Source organism: Urocampus carinirostris, chromosome 14, assembly GCF_059441175.1.
Source record: "Urocampus carinirostris isolate Australia breed hairy pipefish chromosome 14, RoL_Ucar_1.0, whole genome shotgun sequence".
NCBI lineage: Eukaryota > Metazoa > Chordata > Actinopteri > Syngnathiformes > Syngnathidae > Urocampus > Urocampus carinirostris.
This window is the reverse complement of record NC_142362.1, coordinates 663,874-678,461: the sequence shown is the minus strand read 5'-3', so window position 1 is coordinate 678,461 and position 14,588 is coordinate 663,874. Positions and strand designations below refer to the sequence as shown.

Genomic DNA, 14,588 nt, shown 5'->3' with positions numbered 1-14,588 from the left:
AATGATTCTTATTACACAAATCGAATAAAATCATCTAACATCACAGAGTGATATAAAATGCGCTAAATTTGAATTTGGTTTGGAGAACGGGTACGATGGTTTTGTTGAAATTTGAAAAATATACAGTGTGGGTTTCTCTGAAAAAAATCAGAAATTAAAATATTTTGCCATGATGGCTCTTTAGGTCATGAAGGTTAGCGCCCCCTGACCTAAAGGGAACAATTATGTCCTGTAATCAATGATGAGTCTTTGAGCTTCCCTTACGCTGGCATTAAAGTTCTGTATCCTGTATTCCTTTTCAATAATAGGATACTCTCCCTGTGAGTTGAAATGTTGTCATTGTATGTTTTATTTAAGAAGTTATGCAAAAGACCTGAGCCTTGATATATTTTTTTGCAAGAATTAAGTACTGTATCTTTTATTCAGGGGCCAGATCTTTGACACCCTGATGATACTTCGACTTCTCAATGTCTTAAAGTTAAACGCTGCCCTTGTTATTTCCCTAGACCACTATTTCCAGGTTAGCATAAAACGCGAGAGCACTCACGTCACTCTGAATCTCCATCATGTCCCTGCATTGGTGCAACTGCAGGTTGTCGGGAAGAAGACAGTAGTCGTGAAGGTAGGTCCTGTAGCCGATCATGGTCTGCACGGCCGAACCGTGCTTGGCGTGGGCCACGCTCATCATGTCCACCGGCGTGTGGTACTTCAGTTTGGACTTGTGGTAGTCCTGCTTGTAGATTTTCTCGCTCTGGTGTTTGGCCACTTCCATGTAGTGGACCAGCAGGGGGTCGTCCTGCAGGCTCCGGAAGCCCACGTGTTTGCCCTTGGCCTTCTCGTGCGCTAGCTTGTATTTGTACTGGGAAAAAAAGGAGAGAAACTTGAAGTGGGAAGAGTCGAAAGAAGCCGAAGGAGAAGGTTGTAGAAAACTCACGTCGCTGGCTATGTCTCTGGATGTCTTGGCTGCCACGATGGGGATGGCGTCCGCCTTCATTTGATGTCCTTTGAGTCGATCTTTACGATGACGGTAGGTGTAATAATTCTGAAGATACCGATCGCAAAGATTTTGAGTCCTTTACACTGAGGTTCATTTGTTAATATAGCAGTCCCTCTATGTTATGAGAAATTCAAGATAAAAGATGTCTTTTGGGCAAAAATCGTTCCTAAAATACGAGAGAAAGTACGAGTTATGAGAATTTCCAGACTCTCGCACGAGAAGGCAGAGGGCTGGAGACCACTCACCATATCTGGTCCCAGTTAGGACATACGGACAGGATCCTGCGCACTTGGGTTGTGTTTATTGCTTTCTTATCTATCAACAAGGAGTTCCTCATGCTCCTGTACTTCTCCACTACCACACTAAACATCTAGTTAGGATATTCATACATGCCAGCTATTCCGTTTAATTGTTCGGCTTCAAAGCGATTTGAAGAGAGGTTTTCACCTCCCCTCCTAATCCAGAAACCAGTTCACACCTTAAACCCAGAGGAAAAGTGTAAGCTTTCTCCCCCAAATCACACACTTGAGGTGGGATTTGTAAACAAATGGCACCGGTTCTTTCCTGGGACCAGCGAACAGGTTTTGGCTTCTCTTCGTGACTGCTGGTTGAACAACACGAGATCCCACAAAGCCCAAAAAAATCACAATCAAAGATCACTTTATCGGCACGTCGTCTCCCCGCACCGTAAGTCTTTCTAACCTCGATTGACATCCTCGCTGTCTCCCGGACGAAATGTGAGAGATACGCCGTGGATTTCAAAAATTGCTGTTCGGTTCTGTGGGCCGAGTCACTTTAGCAGAATAGCCTGTACGAATGAATATCCTAAATGAATCCCATCAAAATAGAAATCCTGTTCCTTTGAGATAATATTAACTTCTTTGTCGGAAGTCAGACGGTCTTTGGCTGATTCTGTTCCCCCTCGCTATGTACAAAACACTCGCCATCAGTTCAACCCCACCACGGTCATTTTTTCTTTTTTTCTTTTGTATTTTCTCCCGACAACGATTGAATTCATCACACAGCGAACGTGGCTGAATGCAACGGTTGTTGTTCTTTGTCCCCTTCCGATTCCATGGTTTTGAATTGTGTCTTCCTTCAGTTTCAGTCTTTTCTGATTGTTAATTCTTATCCAAATTTCAAGAACAGTTCATTCAATGTACCAAGTTTCCCTTTAGCTGTGACTTGCTGGCTGGCAAGCAGTTCAGGGTTTCCCCTGCCTACTGCCCCAAGACAGCTTGGGTGGGCTCCAGCACCCCCGCGACCCTTCTAAGGATAATCGGTGCAGATAAAGGAGGAGTTTGCCTTGAGACTACCACACTGATCAAACTGAACTTTAAGGTGAATCGCTGGCATCCTCTATAGACAAATTTGGTAACTGCTTTGAATAAAGAATAGTTCTTTCAAAAAGCTGAAAAAAATAGAAATTAAGGCCAACTCCTACACAGTGGTCAGAAAGATGTGTTTTAGGACTATTTAGGGGTTAGGTTTTATGATTTTTGGAGACTGGGAACGGATTAATTGGTTTTCATTGATTTCCAATGGGGAAAATTTGTCGAGATACAAAAAATTCTAAATACGAAAAATGAATCGTGTAATTGTTCATGAATACATTCCAAAACAATTCTTCAGGTGCGGTTTGACCAAAAGGGTTTAAAAAAAAAAAAAAGAGAAAAGTATCTCACATTGCTGATGTTGGCAGCGTTGTATCTGGCTTGAATCAGTTCAGGAGCATCAACGGGCAGATTGTAAGTGTGCATGTACTTCTCCCCACTGGCTTTGTAGGCTTTCTGGAATCACCACCAGAAAACTCGGGTCTGAGACAGAAACGGTCCCCGGGGAATTTTGTGACCCAGCCCGATGCTCACCGCGTCCAGGATCTGAGAGTTGGCCTTGACCAGCTCCATGTTCATGGAGTCCACCGGGCTGGTGAATTTGAGGGTGTCCGGGTGCTGCCTGTATTTTTTCTCGTCCAGAGCCGCCCCCGCCGCCTTCACCTTCTCCACATCCAGTGAACCGATGGGGACCCACCCGATTCCCTTGACGTAGTTGTCGTAATCTTGCTTGTATTGGACCTGGAATACCGAAGCGAAAGATGCCATTTTGAATAGCCTCCGTGTAAAGATCGGAGGAACAGAGGACGGAAACTCACATCGCTGACGTTGAAGTTGACGTTGCGAGCGTGGTCCAAGTTCATGGCGTCCGGTAGCAGGCAGTAGTTGTGCTGGGGCTGCTTGTAGCCGATGTGAGTTTGCACGGCCGAGCTGTGCTTGGCGTGGGCCACGCTCAGCATGTCCACCGGCGTGTGGTACTTGAGTTTGATCTTGTGGTAGTCCTGCTTATAAAGTTTGTTGCTCTGGTTCTTGGCCACCTCCATGTAGTGGACCAGCAGGGGGTCGTCCTGCAGGCTACGGAAGCCCACGTGGTGGCCTCGGGCTTTCTCGTAGGCTTTCTTGTAGTGGACCTGGAGGCCAGATTGCCACAAGGTAAAGAGATGATGATGATGATAAAGTCTACAAGTCTAGGTCTACAACATGCTATTGAAATAAATTAAATCAATCTCACTTAGTTCTACATGTGGTATCATCACATTTTAATAGCTAATCTGGCGGTCAGATATTGAAAATATTACATTATTACTTTCATAGCGTTCTCCATCCGGGCCCTGGTGCTGGTCCCCCTGAGATTGGATCTGCAATCTCAGTGGAAATGTTTCAATCTAAGCTTAAAAGACACTTCTACTCTATAGCATATGAATAACCTATATTTTATGTTCATAATATCTATGTATTATTTGCCCTCATGTCGGTTTTAGATCAGGGGATGGTGTCATAATAGTCTAGTTTGCAATAATCTGTGGTCTGTGCAGCCCTTAGACTGTTTTGTGATTAAGGGTTATACAAATAAACATGACTTGACTAGAGGTTTTTGAGTTTTTCCTTGCCCTCATATAGGTTTTAGATCAGGCAGGGGATGGTGTCATAATAGTCTCTGGTTTGCAATGATCTGTGGTCCGCGCAGCCCTTTGAGGCTCTTTGTGATTAAGGGCCAAACATATAAACAGGACTTGACTTGACTACTTATACAAAGTTTGTTTGCACAGACTTGCATTTGCATGACCGTTTTCCTTTCATATTACCAAGACATCCCCAATATCTTACTGTAAAAATAAGAGAAAACTGAAAGAAAATGTACACTAATGCTAGTTGCATCCGCTCCAGAAAATGTTTTTGTGTTGGTTTCAGGCCCATGACTACCAGAAAGTTAGTATCAGAGGCCCTTAAAAAGATACAACGATCTGTAAGAATTTTAAGATTTTTCTCATTTCAGCTCATGTTTTTTTTTTGTTGGAGGTCAAATCATTGTTTTTTTAGGAACCTCTTTAAATCGGAAGGTTAAGCACTTAATTGTTACTCCAAAAACTTTATCCTGCCTGTCCCGTTTTGAGAAGACAGTGCAAGCAGACAGAAAAACTTTTCAGAGTCATCAACACAGCCCAGAAAGTCATTGCTCTCTCTCTGCCTGGTCTGGAGGACATCGCCTATCACGTTATTGTGGACTTCTTTGACATGCTGCCTCTCCGGCAGACACGACAGGTCCCTTAACGTTTCCACGGACTTTTGACAAACAAATACGTGTCTGTATGATGACACCAGTCACTGAAATCTGTCATGCCACATGCCATTGGAAAACGTGAACTCTTGGGATTCTAGAATTTAAAATATACTCATCACAAAAACATCACAGTCAGTACTCTGAAATAAGATATCCCAAAATGATAAAGCCGGTATACTTTACCAATAACATCTCCTAAGAGTCATCTGACTATATATATGTTACATTCACGAGAGTCCAGTGAATCTCACCGTGTCAAATATTGACTTCAAAACATAGGATAATACTGAATGATATAAAAAAATCCACCTAAAAGCATTCCTGCATCGTTGGATGTATCTTGTTGTAATCTGTTCGTGTCGCCCCATAATTCCTTTTTAAACGTATACAAACTTGTGAGATGATTATCAATATGGCTGTAAGCCTCTAGGCTTTCGATTGAAACTACTCACAGCCATCAGAAGGCTTTTTTTTCACGTCCCACAACCTGCATAAGCCTCTACGGGTCTGTTTGATAAAAGAGAGATCGCCTCCAGTAGCTCCGAATATCTTCAGCCAGTAGTAAACAATTCAAACAATGATTGACACATTGGTTAGAAATTCCCAACATAAATGTATTCCTATTTATAATGTGTATCCAGATCATAGCAGAAAATATATGTCGTAAGGCAACTCAAGATCTAGTTTTACGCACCGTTATCACAAGCACAATCAGTGATTGACTTGTCGAAAGAAAAGTCAAACATTTACAACTATTTTACAATGTCTCAAAATTACACTACTGCAGAGGTTTTGGAGCTAAAAAACGGTCATCTCCAAATGGCCACTTTTGGAAACGCTTAGACATAGCTTTACAACATTTGTGTAAAATACAATGTTCAGTTTTTCAGATTTTGATCCAATTTGACCCAAGACCAGGTCAGGCTTCATGCTATTGCCCATGCTACACTCATCTGCGGACATTTGAGTGCAGAAAAAAATTCAGGTGAGAATAAAAACCTCCCGTTTCTGTGTGTTCCAACTCCGATGATTAATGTTCCTAGGACTTGCAGTGATTATTTCAATTTGGGGCAAAACTGTGCGGCCTTTGAAAAGAGACTAATAGCGTCCATATTCTCCTAACGGTTCAATTCAATTGACTTTGGGTACGTCATGCATTGGTATTTCAGGCAAATTTTGCAGGAATGTGAAGGGGTTCAAACAAGAACTCCTCAGATCATTTTATTCTATTTTACTCTATTGTATTCTATTCTACTGTATTTCAAGAACTTACATCACTGGCAGCAATTCTGGCAGCTTTGGCGGCAACGATGGGGATGGCGTCGGGCTCCAGGTGGTAGCCTTTGGCGATCTCGTCCTGCCAGGCGTACTTGTAGTAGTTCTGAAAGCGTAGACCACAAGAGTCCAAAACGGTCTCGAGTTTTGCGGAGGGACCGGAAGAGTCCGGAAACTGAAATAGAGATTGTGTCATTGTCTTACGTTGCTGATGTTGTAAGCGTTGCATTTGGCTTGGAGGAACTCTGGAATGTCAGGGGGCAGAGAGTACTTCTGGTGGATGTCCTCCAGACCTTGCTTGTAGAACAACTGTGGGAAAGAGAATGGGAACCGGGTAGGTATAACCCGGAGGTGGGAAAACTACAGCCCGAGGGTCACATGCGGCCCCCCAGGCACTTCCCCCCGGCCCAACGAAGAAAACGGTCAAATTCTAATGACAATATCCATATCATAGTAAATAATGTACTAACAATGAATTTGTTTCCATTGTCCCTTTGCGTGTCTACAACAAAAATACTTTACGACAAATTTACTACAACAAGACTAAAAAACGAAATGGAAAATGAAGTCCTTAAAAACAGGGATGTCATATGCTATTTGGCTTTCATTCTGAAAAGAAATACCATAAAAATACGACGACAATGATATTATAGTGCAGAAATACGACTACAGGAATACAACGACATAAATATTCCCAACATACTACGGAAAAAATACAAAATACTCCAATCGAAATACTTCATAAACACTAAAACTGAAATACTAACTGTAATATTAAAATGCAAAACTACGACTACAAAAGTACCACAACAATAATATGAGAAAATTTCAACTATGGAAATAATACAAAATACTCCAATAGAAATACTTCATAAACACTGAAACTGAAACACTAACTGTAATACTAAAATGCAAAACTACTACTACAAAAGTACCACAACAATAATATAAGAAAATGTCAACTACAGAAATGATACAAAATACTCTTTTAGAAATACTTCATAAACACAAAAACTAAATTACTAACTGTAATACTAAAATGCAAAAATACTACTCCAAAAGTACCACAACAATAATATGAGAAAAAAAATTCAACTACGGAAATGATACAAAATACTCCAATAGAAATACTTCATAAACACTAAAACTGAAATACTAACTGTAATACTAAAGTGCAAAAATACTACTATTAAAGTACCACAACAATAATATGAGAAAAATTCAACTCCGGAGATAATACAAATTACTCCAAGAGAAACACTTCATAAACTCTAAAACTAAAATACTAACTGTAATACTAAAATGCAAAAATACTACTGCGAAAGTACCACAACAATAATATGAGAAAAATTCAAATACGGTAATAATACAAAAACACAACAGACGGAATACGAGATCTACTTTGGAAATACTTTCAAAATACGACGGAAATACTACAAAAAATACTACAGTGGATAGAGTACAAAAATCTATACGAATATACGTGATCACGGTAAACTGACGTCACTCCTCTGCAGCTGGTTGACTTTGGCCTGCATCATGATGGGATGGTCGGGGATGGGTGTGAAAGGTACGGTGTCGGGGTGCTGGCGGTATTTTTTCTGCACACAGATAAAAAGGCGGCGTGAAAATTGCCCTCCGGCGTTTGGGGACGAGGGGCCCGACCTCGCTGAGGATTTCTCCGGCCTTTCTGTTGGCTTCCACCTCCAGAGACCCCAAGGGCACCCACGGGGTCCCCTTGCTGTAGTTGTTGTAGTCGTACTTGTACTCGTTCTGAAAAGGAAAGGGGGAGGAGAGGTAACTCTTAGCCACAAAAAAAAAAAACTCTTGCGGGGCCGGACTAGTACATTAAAGAGAGAATTGAAAGAGAGATCTCTCTCTCTCTCTCTCTCTCTCTCTCTCTCTCTCTCTCTCTCTCTCTCTCTCTCTCTCTCTCTCTCTCTCTCTCTCTCTCTCTCTCTCTCTCTCTCTCTCTCTCTCTCTCTCTCTCTCTCTCTCTCTCTCTCTCTCTCTCTCTCTCTCTCTCTCTCTCTCTCTCTCACTCTCTCTCCCTTTGTTTCTTTCTCTTTGTGTCTTTTGAACTTCTTTTGCTCTAACTTCCTTTTTTCCTTTTCTCGCTTTTCTCTTTCTCTCTACCTACCCTTTGTGCTTTCTTTTCTCTTTTCTCTCCTTCTGTCTTTCTCTTTGGCTTTCTTTCTTCCTCTCCCTTTCTTTTCCCCCTCTCCCACGACTTTTCATCTTTTGTTTCTCACGCTCTCTCCCTCTCTCTCTTTTTCCTTCTTTGTCCCGCCCTCTCTCCTTTTCCCTCTCTCTTTCTCTTATTTCTTTGTCTCTCTTTTTCTTTCTCTTTAATCTTCTAGTTCGGCCCCCGACAGAACGTTTGTTCTATCGTGTGGCCCCCTAATCAAAATGAGTTTGACACCCCTGGTCTACGCCAAAAGCACAGTTATCAAAAGAGTCATAGGTTCCCGACTCCTGCTTTAGACAGTCTGTACGATCTTGGTTCCGGATGCGTTTGATTGGCTCGGTATTTAAGAATACGACACAAAATTTCGCATTTTTCATTTGATCTCCGAGCCATATGTGCTCATGAAGAGAGCCATCGTTTTTTGACCACTGTTTAAGACGGTGATGACAATGATCACGTTGACATCGTGACCTGTATATTTTTGCCTGAAGCTGGACCTTTTCTCAACAATGAAAACGTTCTTCATTTTTGTCATTTTGAGTGTTTCCTTGCCCTCATGTAGGTTTTAGATCAGAGGAGGCTGTAATAATAGTCTGTAGAGCCCTTTGAGACTGCTTGTGTGACTCACATCACATGCGGCACAGTTATGAGGTCATGAGATCGAACCTCCTGTGTGGAGTTTGCATGTTCTCCCTGTGCTTGCGTGGGTTTCCTCCGGGCACTCCGGTTTCCTCCCACATTCCAAAAACATGCATGTCAGGTGAATTGGCCTAACCAAATTGTCCCGCGTTGTGCTAGTGTGTCCCTGCGACTGGCTGGCAAGCAGTTGAGTGTGTCCCCTGCCCACTCCCCGAAGATAACTGGGATGGGCTCCGGCACCCCCGCGACCCTACTGAGGATAAGCGGTGCAGATAATGGATGGATGGATGACTCACGTCACTCTGGATGACGTTAGCCTTTTTGGCGGTGTCGAAAGAAACGGCATCAGGGGGCAGGAAGAAGTTGGTATTGATGGTGCGGTAGCCGGTCATGCTGCTGATGGCCTGAGACTTCTTGGCCTGAGTGACTGACATCATGTCCAGAGGCGTATGGTATTTGGTCTTGATCTTCTCATAGTCCTTCTTGTATTCTCTCTGCGGGAGAAGAGCACGATTAAAGGGGTTCCGTCGTTTTCCGACCGGAATCCGGGACGGACGAAGAGGTCAATTAGCTTACGTCGCTCTGGATTTTGGCCACGTGAACCGAGTGCAGGATCTTGGGATCGTCGTGAATGCTGAGCGCTCCGACCATCTGACCCTTGTTCTTCTCGTACTCCTTCTTGTATCTCACCTAAAAGCAAACCCCCAAAATATCTCGTGATTCGATTCAGACGCTCCTCGAAGCGTCGTGAAGGTATTTCGTACGTCGCTGGCGATGTTGGTGTGAGCCCGGGCGGCCATGATGGGGATGGCGTCCGCCATGACCTCAAACTTCTTGGCCTTGTCTCTCTCCCATTCATATTTGTAGCAGCTCTGTAAGGACAAGGAGTCACTGGTATTTTTATGCGTGTTGCCACAAAAACAAGGATCATCACTTGTTAGCTTAGCTAGCTCTCGAGCGTCATGACAGGAAAGCCATAGAGGCCGGCTTACGTCGCTGAGGTTGAAGGCGTTGACTCGGGACTGGACGAAGAAGGGAAAGTCGGGAGGCAGGCAGTTTTTGTGTTTGGTCTCTTCGTACTTTGCTTTGTAGTTAATCTAGGAGGAAAAAAGAATCTTGTGAATGTCTATTGTATTCATGCCTATGCTCACCTTGCACAATGTTGACTATTTTTTGCACAATGTTGACTATTTTTGCACTTAACGCATATTGCACTAATAGGATCTGAAAACTGTATGTAACATCCTACATGCCCACATTTCTTGTGTAAATATTGTGTCAATTCTAACCTTATCTTCTTTGTTCCTTTATTTTCTTTGTTTTCTTTTATCCTCACTGTTAAATGTGAACCTGGAGTGCCATGCCCAATTTCATTGTCACAATATGTTCAACCCATTTTGTAACAATGACAATAAAGCTAGATTCTATTCTATTGTATTCTAACTCTCCAGTAACTAGTGTTGGGCACGTTACTTAGTATTAGGTACTCACTACTTCCAAAAAGTGAGTCACTGAATTACTCCATAGTCAAAGTAACGAGTATCCAGGGAAAGTAACCATTTCCGTTACTTTAAAATCAAATTGTATGTCAAAGCATTTGAAATTTTCTGAAGCAAATATGAAACACCGCAGAGTTTACTGGGAGCGATGGGAATTCCGACTATATTAAGCAAAACGGCTTTTAAGGCCGTTTTTGTTGTTTTAATCCCAACTTTTCTATATAGTATGCAAGATTATGCATGAAATGGCCTAAAAAGGGTGGAAAATAAAGGAAAAGTCAAAAAAGAAGAGGCAAAAGAAGACAGAAGAAAAACTTGACTTTTCTTAATAAACACATTCACTTTGGAAAAACACAGGAAATATAATCAAAATATTTATGATTCTACAAAAAAGAATACAATTAAAAATATTGTAAACTCTTTTATATTCAAAGAATTTAAGAAGACAACATCCCCCCAAAAATGTATATATTGACCAATCACAAGAGAAAAAAAAAGACATCTCGGGGGAAACCGGCAGTTGATGTCACGGTTGCCATGCCGCCCTAATACCCCGCCAGTGTGGTGCCAGCTGCAGCTTGTTGACAGATTGGCTCCCTGTCAGTATTTAAACTCGGTCCTGTCAGTCCCCTTTTGTCGGTCCGTCTGCGAATCTCCGTTTTTACATGGCAAGCCTTTTTTCGCCTGTCCTGTTTTTTGCTCTTTTTTGTCTCACGTTACGATCTGTTTGATCACAACCACGTCTGCTCTCCTGTCCCGAATTACGACCTGTTTTGATCTCGACCACGTCTGTTCTCTTGCCCAAATAACGATTCGTTTTTTAATTCTGATCATGTTTTTGCTCTTCCGCCCCGGCTACTGGCCCGTTTTTTCCGTTCCTGCTCACCACAGAATTCCGCGTCTGAGCAACCTACTCCCCTCAACCAGCGATCTCCGGATCGTGTGTGCACTCCTTTCCCTTCTTCCCAATAAAACTGTGAGAAACGGTACGCGAGTGGGTCCTGTCTCCGTTCTGGTCTTGACAGTTGATTGGTAGGAAGCCCCTTTGTTCGTAGTCTGTGGTTTGCAATAGTCTGTGGTCTGTGCAGCCCTTTGAGACTACTTGTGATTGAAAGCCAAACAAATAAACTTGACTTTGATAGGACACAGCAACGTTCTCATGGACTGGGACTTTCTCAGATCTCTTCTATTCTGAGTTCGCTGAACACTAACTTCTAGATTTACTCCAGTCGGGAAGATCTCAGGTTCCCCCGAGACACTCGAGAAGTTCCCGATGTGGATTTCCGTCCGTCATACTCACGTCGCTGAGTTGTTTGGCGTTGACGGCCGCCTGAAGCAGAACCGGCGAGTCGGTCACTTGGGTGAACTGGACTTTGTCCGGATGCTGCCGATAAACGTTCTGCGAAGAAGAAGAAAACAAAAAATGTAAAAACAGAAGAAGTTGAGAGCGGCAGAGAATCCAAAGTCTCTCCTCACGTCTTTGCATTGGTCCAGCTTCTTGGTGGCTTCGTACTCGGGCGTGATGGTTTGTGGGAAGAAACATTGCGTTTTGGTTTCTTCGTATTCGGCTTTGTAGAGTTTCTGCCAAAAAACAGAAGGGCGTTTTAAGAAATAGACCACTGTGGTCGTACGATAATAAAAAATATTACAACAGAAATACCAGATGAATAAAACTACGGTAATATCACAAAAATACTAAAGAAATACTACTATAAAAATACTATAAAAATCTCACCGCAATAATACTATCATAAAAAATACAACAAAAATATTATGACAATCAATCATACTACATAAATGCTACTACAGAGTTATTACAACAAAATTACTACAAAAATACACTTACTATATTTACTTACTAAAAAAATACGACAGATAGACTGAATAATTGAAAATATGAAAATACTTTAAAAATACTACAGAAATACAACAAAACTGCTACTCTGAAAACACCACTACAAGAATACTATAATACAAAAATAATACAACAGAAATATTATGAAATAAATACTACAAAAACACTATTTTAGCAAAATTACAACTAAAATACAACGAAAATACCACTACACTAATATTATGGATTTACTACGCGACAGAATTATGATAATAAAAACACCAGACAAATACGACTACAGTAATATTACAAAAATAATACGGATATAATACAGGAAATATACTATGGCAATACAAAAAAAAATACTATATAAATACAACAAATACAACTATGGAAATACCACTACTATAATGCCATAATACAAAACTACTAGAACAGGAATATTATGACAGAAATACTACAAAAATACCACGACAGTAACGCAGCACAAATACAGATATACTACAATAGTTCTACGATGGAAATACTACAAAAATACTAAGTAATTACTACAGAAATACTAAAAAACACCATTCATGAAATACTGCAAAAATATTACTGCGGAGATACTACGCAAATCTTACAAAAAGCAAACTACGGTAGTACTCGAGAAATACCTCAATAATCCTACTGCAGAAGTACTAGAAAATAAAACTCCAGTCATCTTATAAACTCAATATCAAATGTAGTGCTTAACACAAGGACCTTGTGAGTGTTTCAAAAGCAATTTGATGAAACTCATCTCTCGTGTAAATGTCTGCATAAATAAGGGCCCCTCGACCAAATGCGGCCCCCGGGGGCCACGCCCGATAGTTGCCCGCTACTCTTTTTAATTTCATTCCGGAGAAAAACGAGAGTTTAAAGGCGGCACCTCTTTCTTCAGGTCTTCTACTTGCTGGCAGTGGAGCATGTAGACGTCCTCGTAGCTGCCCAGGTAGTGACCTTTGATTTCCTTGTCGTACTTTTCTCTGTACTGCTTCTGCGGGCGCGCAAAATAAGAGAAGAAAAGAATTTCAATAGAAGGAAAAAAAAAATCCATTTTGGAGAACAAAGCAGCAAAAATAGATGTTCAAATTGAAAATTGGATTTCGTGCGAAAGGAATTCAAGTTGACTTTGTATTCGTAGTGTTTATTTGAGTTGATGCATATGTTTATTTTTTGGCTATTTTATTGATTGTAATCGTTTTTCTTTTGTTCATTGTTTTTGGATTTATTTTTATTTTGGTTCATTTTGTTTGATTTATTTTTGCCTTATATTTATTTTTTTCAATGTCATTTTCCCATTCTAATTGTAATATTTGTTTATACGTCGTGTTAAAAATATAAACAGATTTTAGGTGTTTTATTCATGACTTAAATTAATTCACCGTTAGTATTTAATTTTATAATTTTTGATTTCATGTTTTTTTTCCTACGTATTCTCCATATTTTCATTTTTTAATTTGTTTTATATTTTTGTGTATTTTACCATTTTTTATTTTATTATTTGTTCCTTTATTGTTGTTCTTATTATATTCATAATTTAATTATTTTAACTGATTTCTGTATTTGTACAATTATGGGTACTTTTATTTGTTTATATATATTTTTTATATTTTCTATCGATGTATTTAGTGATTCCTTTTTGTGATGATATGGTAATCACAAACAACACGATTTCAAAAGAAATACTAAAATTCGTCGTTTTCAATTTAATTTATACGTATTATTTAATTATTTTTTTATGTAAGGTGTGTTATAAATATTTAAGACAGAAGTTTTTTTATTTTAAATCCGACTTTAATTATTGAGAACAAAATTGTTATTTTAAGAATAAATTAAAGTTGAGTGAAAAAAAAATGGGGGAAATCTCTTTTACAATATAACAAATTCTGAATATATCCATTATACACAGTAGGTATATTTTATATGATTGAAAACGACCGAACGAATTATAATAAAAAAAGGAAAAAGGAAAGAGTCATTACATCAGTAAACTGTTTGAGAACGGAGTCCATCTGGAATTTGGGCGTTTCGCAGTAGTTGATGCTTGACCCGCGAGACTTTTCGTAGTTGGCCTTGTAAACTTTCTGCAAGGAAACAAAGAGAAAAAAGACTTCAGTGGTTTTCCTACATTGGGGGATACTGTTCATTCGATTTTTTTTACGTCGCTGAGAATGCTTCCGGCATATCGCAGTTGGCGGAGCAGAGGGTTCTCGGTGGCCGGCAACGTGTTGTAGTCCGACTGGGACTTGTTCTTTTCGTACTCTTTCTTGTAATGCGCCTGCGGTTGGAAAATAGATCATATATTTCATAGAAAATATTGTCTGAGAAAGTGACAAGATATTTATTATCGACGGATTTAGAAAATGATCTCCGATAAGAACCTTTTAAAGGGCAAGCAGGATAATTATTGGGCAAATATGAAGTCACAGTTATTAGCAAAATACAACAAAAACACAAAAAAGACCTGACAATTAGTCACATGACGCCCTACTCATGTATTCATTATACAGTGCCGTG

The 14,588-nt window shown here is 40.3% G+C and overlaps 1 protein-coding gene across 1 annotated transcript in view; it reads right to left on the bottom strand.

Annotated features, from left to right (window-relative positions):
* The window catches only part of neb (nebulin), a 114,546-nt gene that overhangs the window by 87,157 nt on the left and 12,801 nt on the right, over positions 1 to 14,588 (bottom strand). The window contains exons 12-29 of the mRNA XM_088352382.1: positions 14,233 to 14,349; positions 14,054 to 14,155; positions 12,958 to 13,065; positions 11,690 to 11,794; positions 11,514 to 11,612; positions 9,707 to 9,811; positions 9,479 to 9,586; positions 9,291 to 9,404; positions 9,011 to 9,208; positions 7,553 to 7,660; positions 7,390 to 7,488; positions 6,092 to 6,196; positions 5,886 to 5,993; positions 3,150 to 3,461; positions 2,866 to 3,072; positions 2,683 to 2,787; positions 935 to 1,042; positions 548 to 859 (exon numbers count right to left, since the gene is read on the bottom strand). Of these exons, the coding sequence (XP_088208508.1) occupies positions 548 to 859; positions 935 to 1,042; positions 2,683 to 2,787; positions 2,866 to 3,072; positions 3,150 to 3,461; positions 5,886 to 5,993; positions 6,092 to 6,196; positions 7,390 to 7,488; positions 7,553 to 7,660; positions 9,011 to 9,208; positions 9,291 to 9,404; positions 9,479 to 9,586; positions 9,707 to 9,811; positions 11,514 to 11,612; positions 11,690 to 11,794; positions 12,958 to 13,065; positions 14,054 to 14,155; positions 14,233 to 14,349 (2,520 nt within the window). The remainder of the gene's footprint in view (positions 1 to 547; positions 860 to 934; positions 1,043 to 2,682; positions 2,788 to 2,865; positions 3,073 to 3,149; positions 3,462 to 5,885; positions 5,994 to 6,091; positions 6,197 to 7,389; positions 7,489 to 7,552; positions 7,661 to 9,010; positions 9,209 to 9,290; positions 9,405 to 9,478; positions 9,587 to 9,706; positions 9,812 to 11,513; positions 11,613 to 11,689; positions 11,795 to 12,957; positions 13,066 to 14,053; positions 14,156 to 14,232; positions 14,350 to 14,588) is intronic.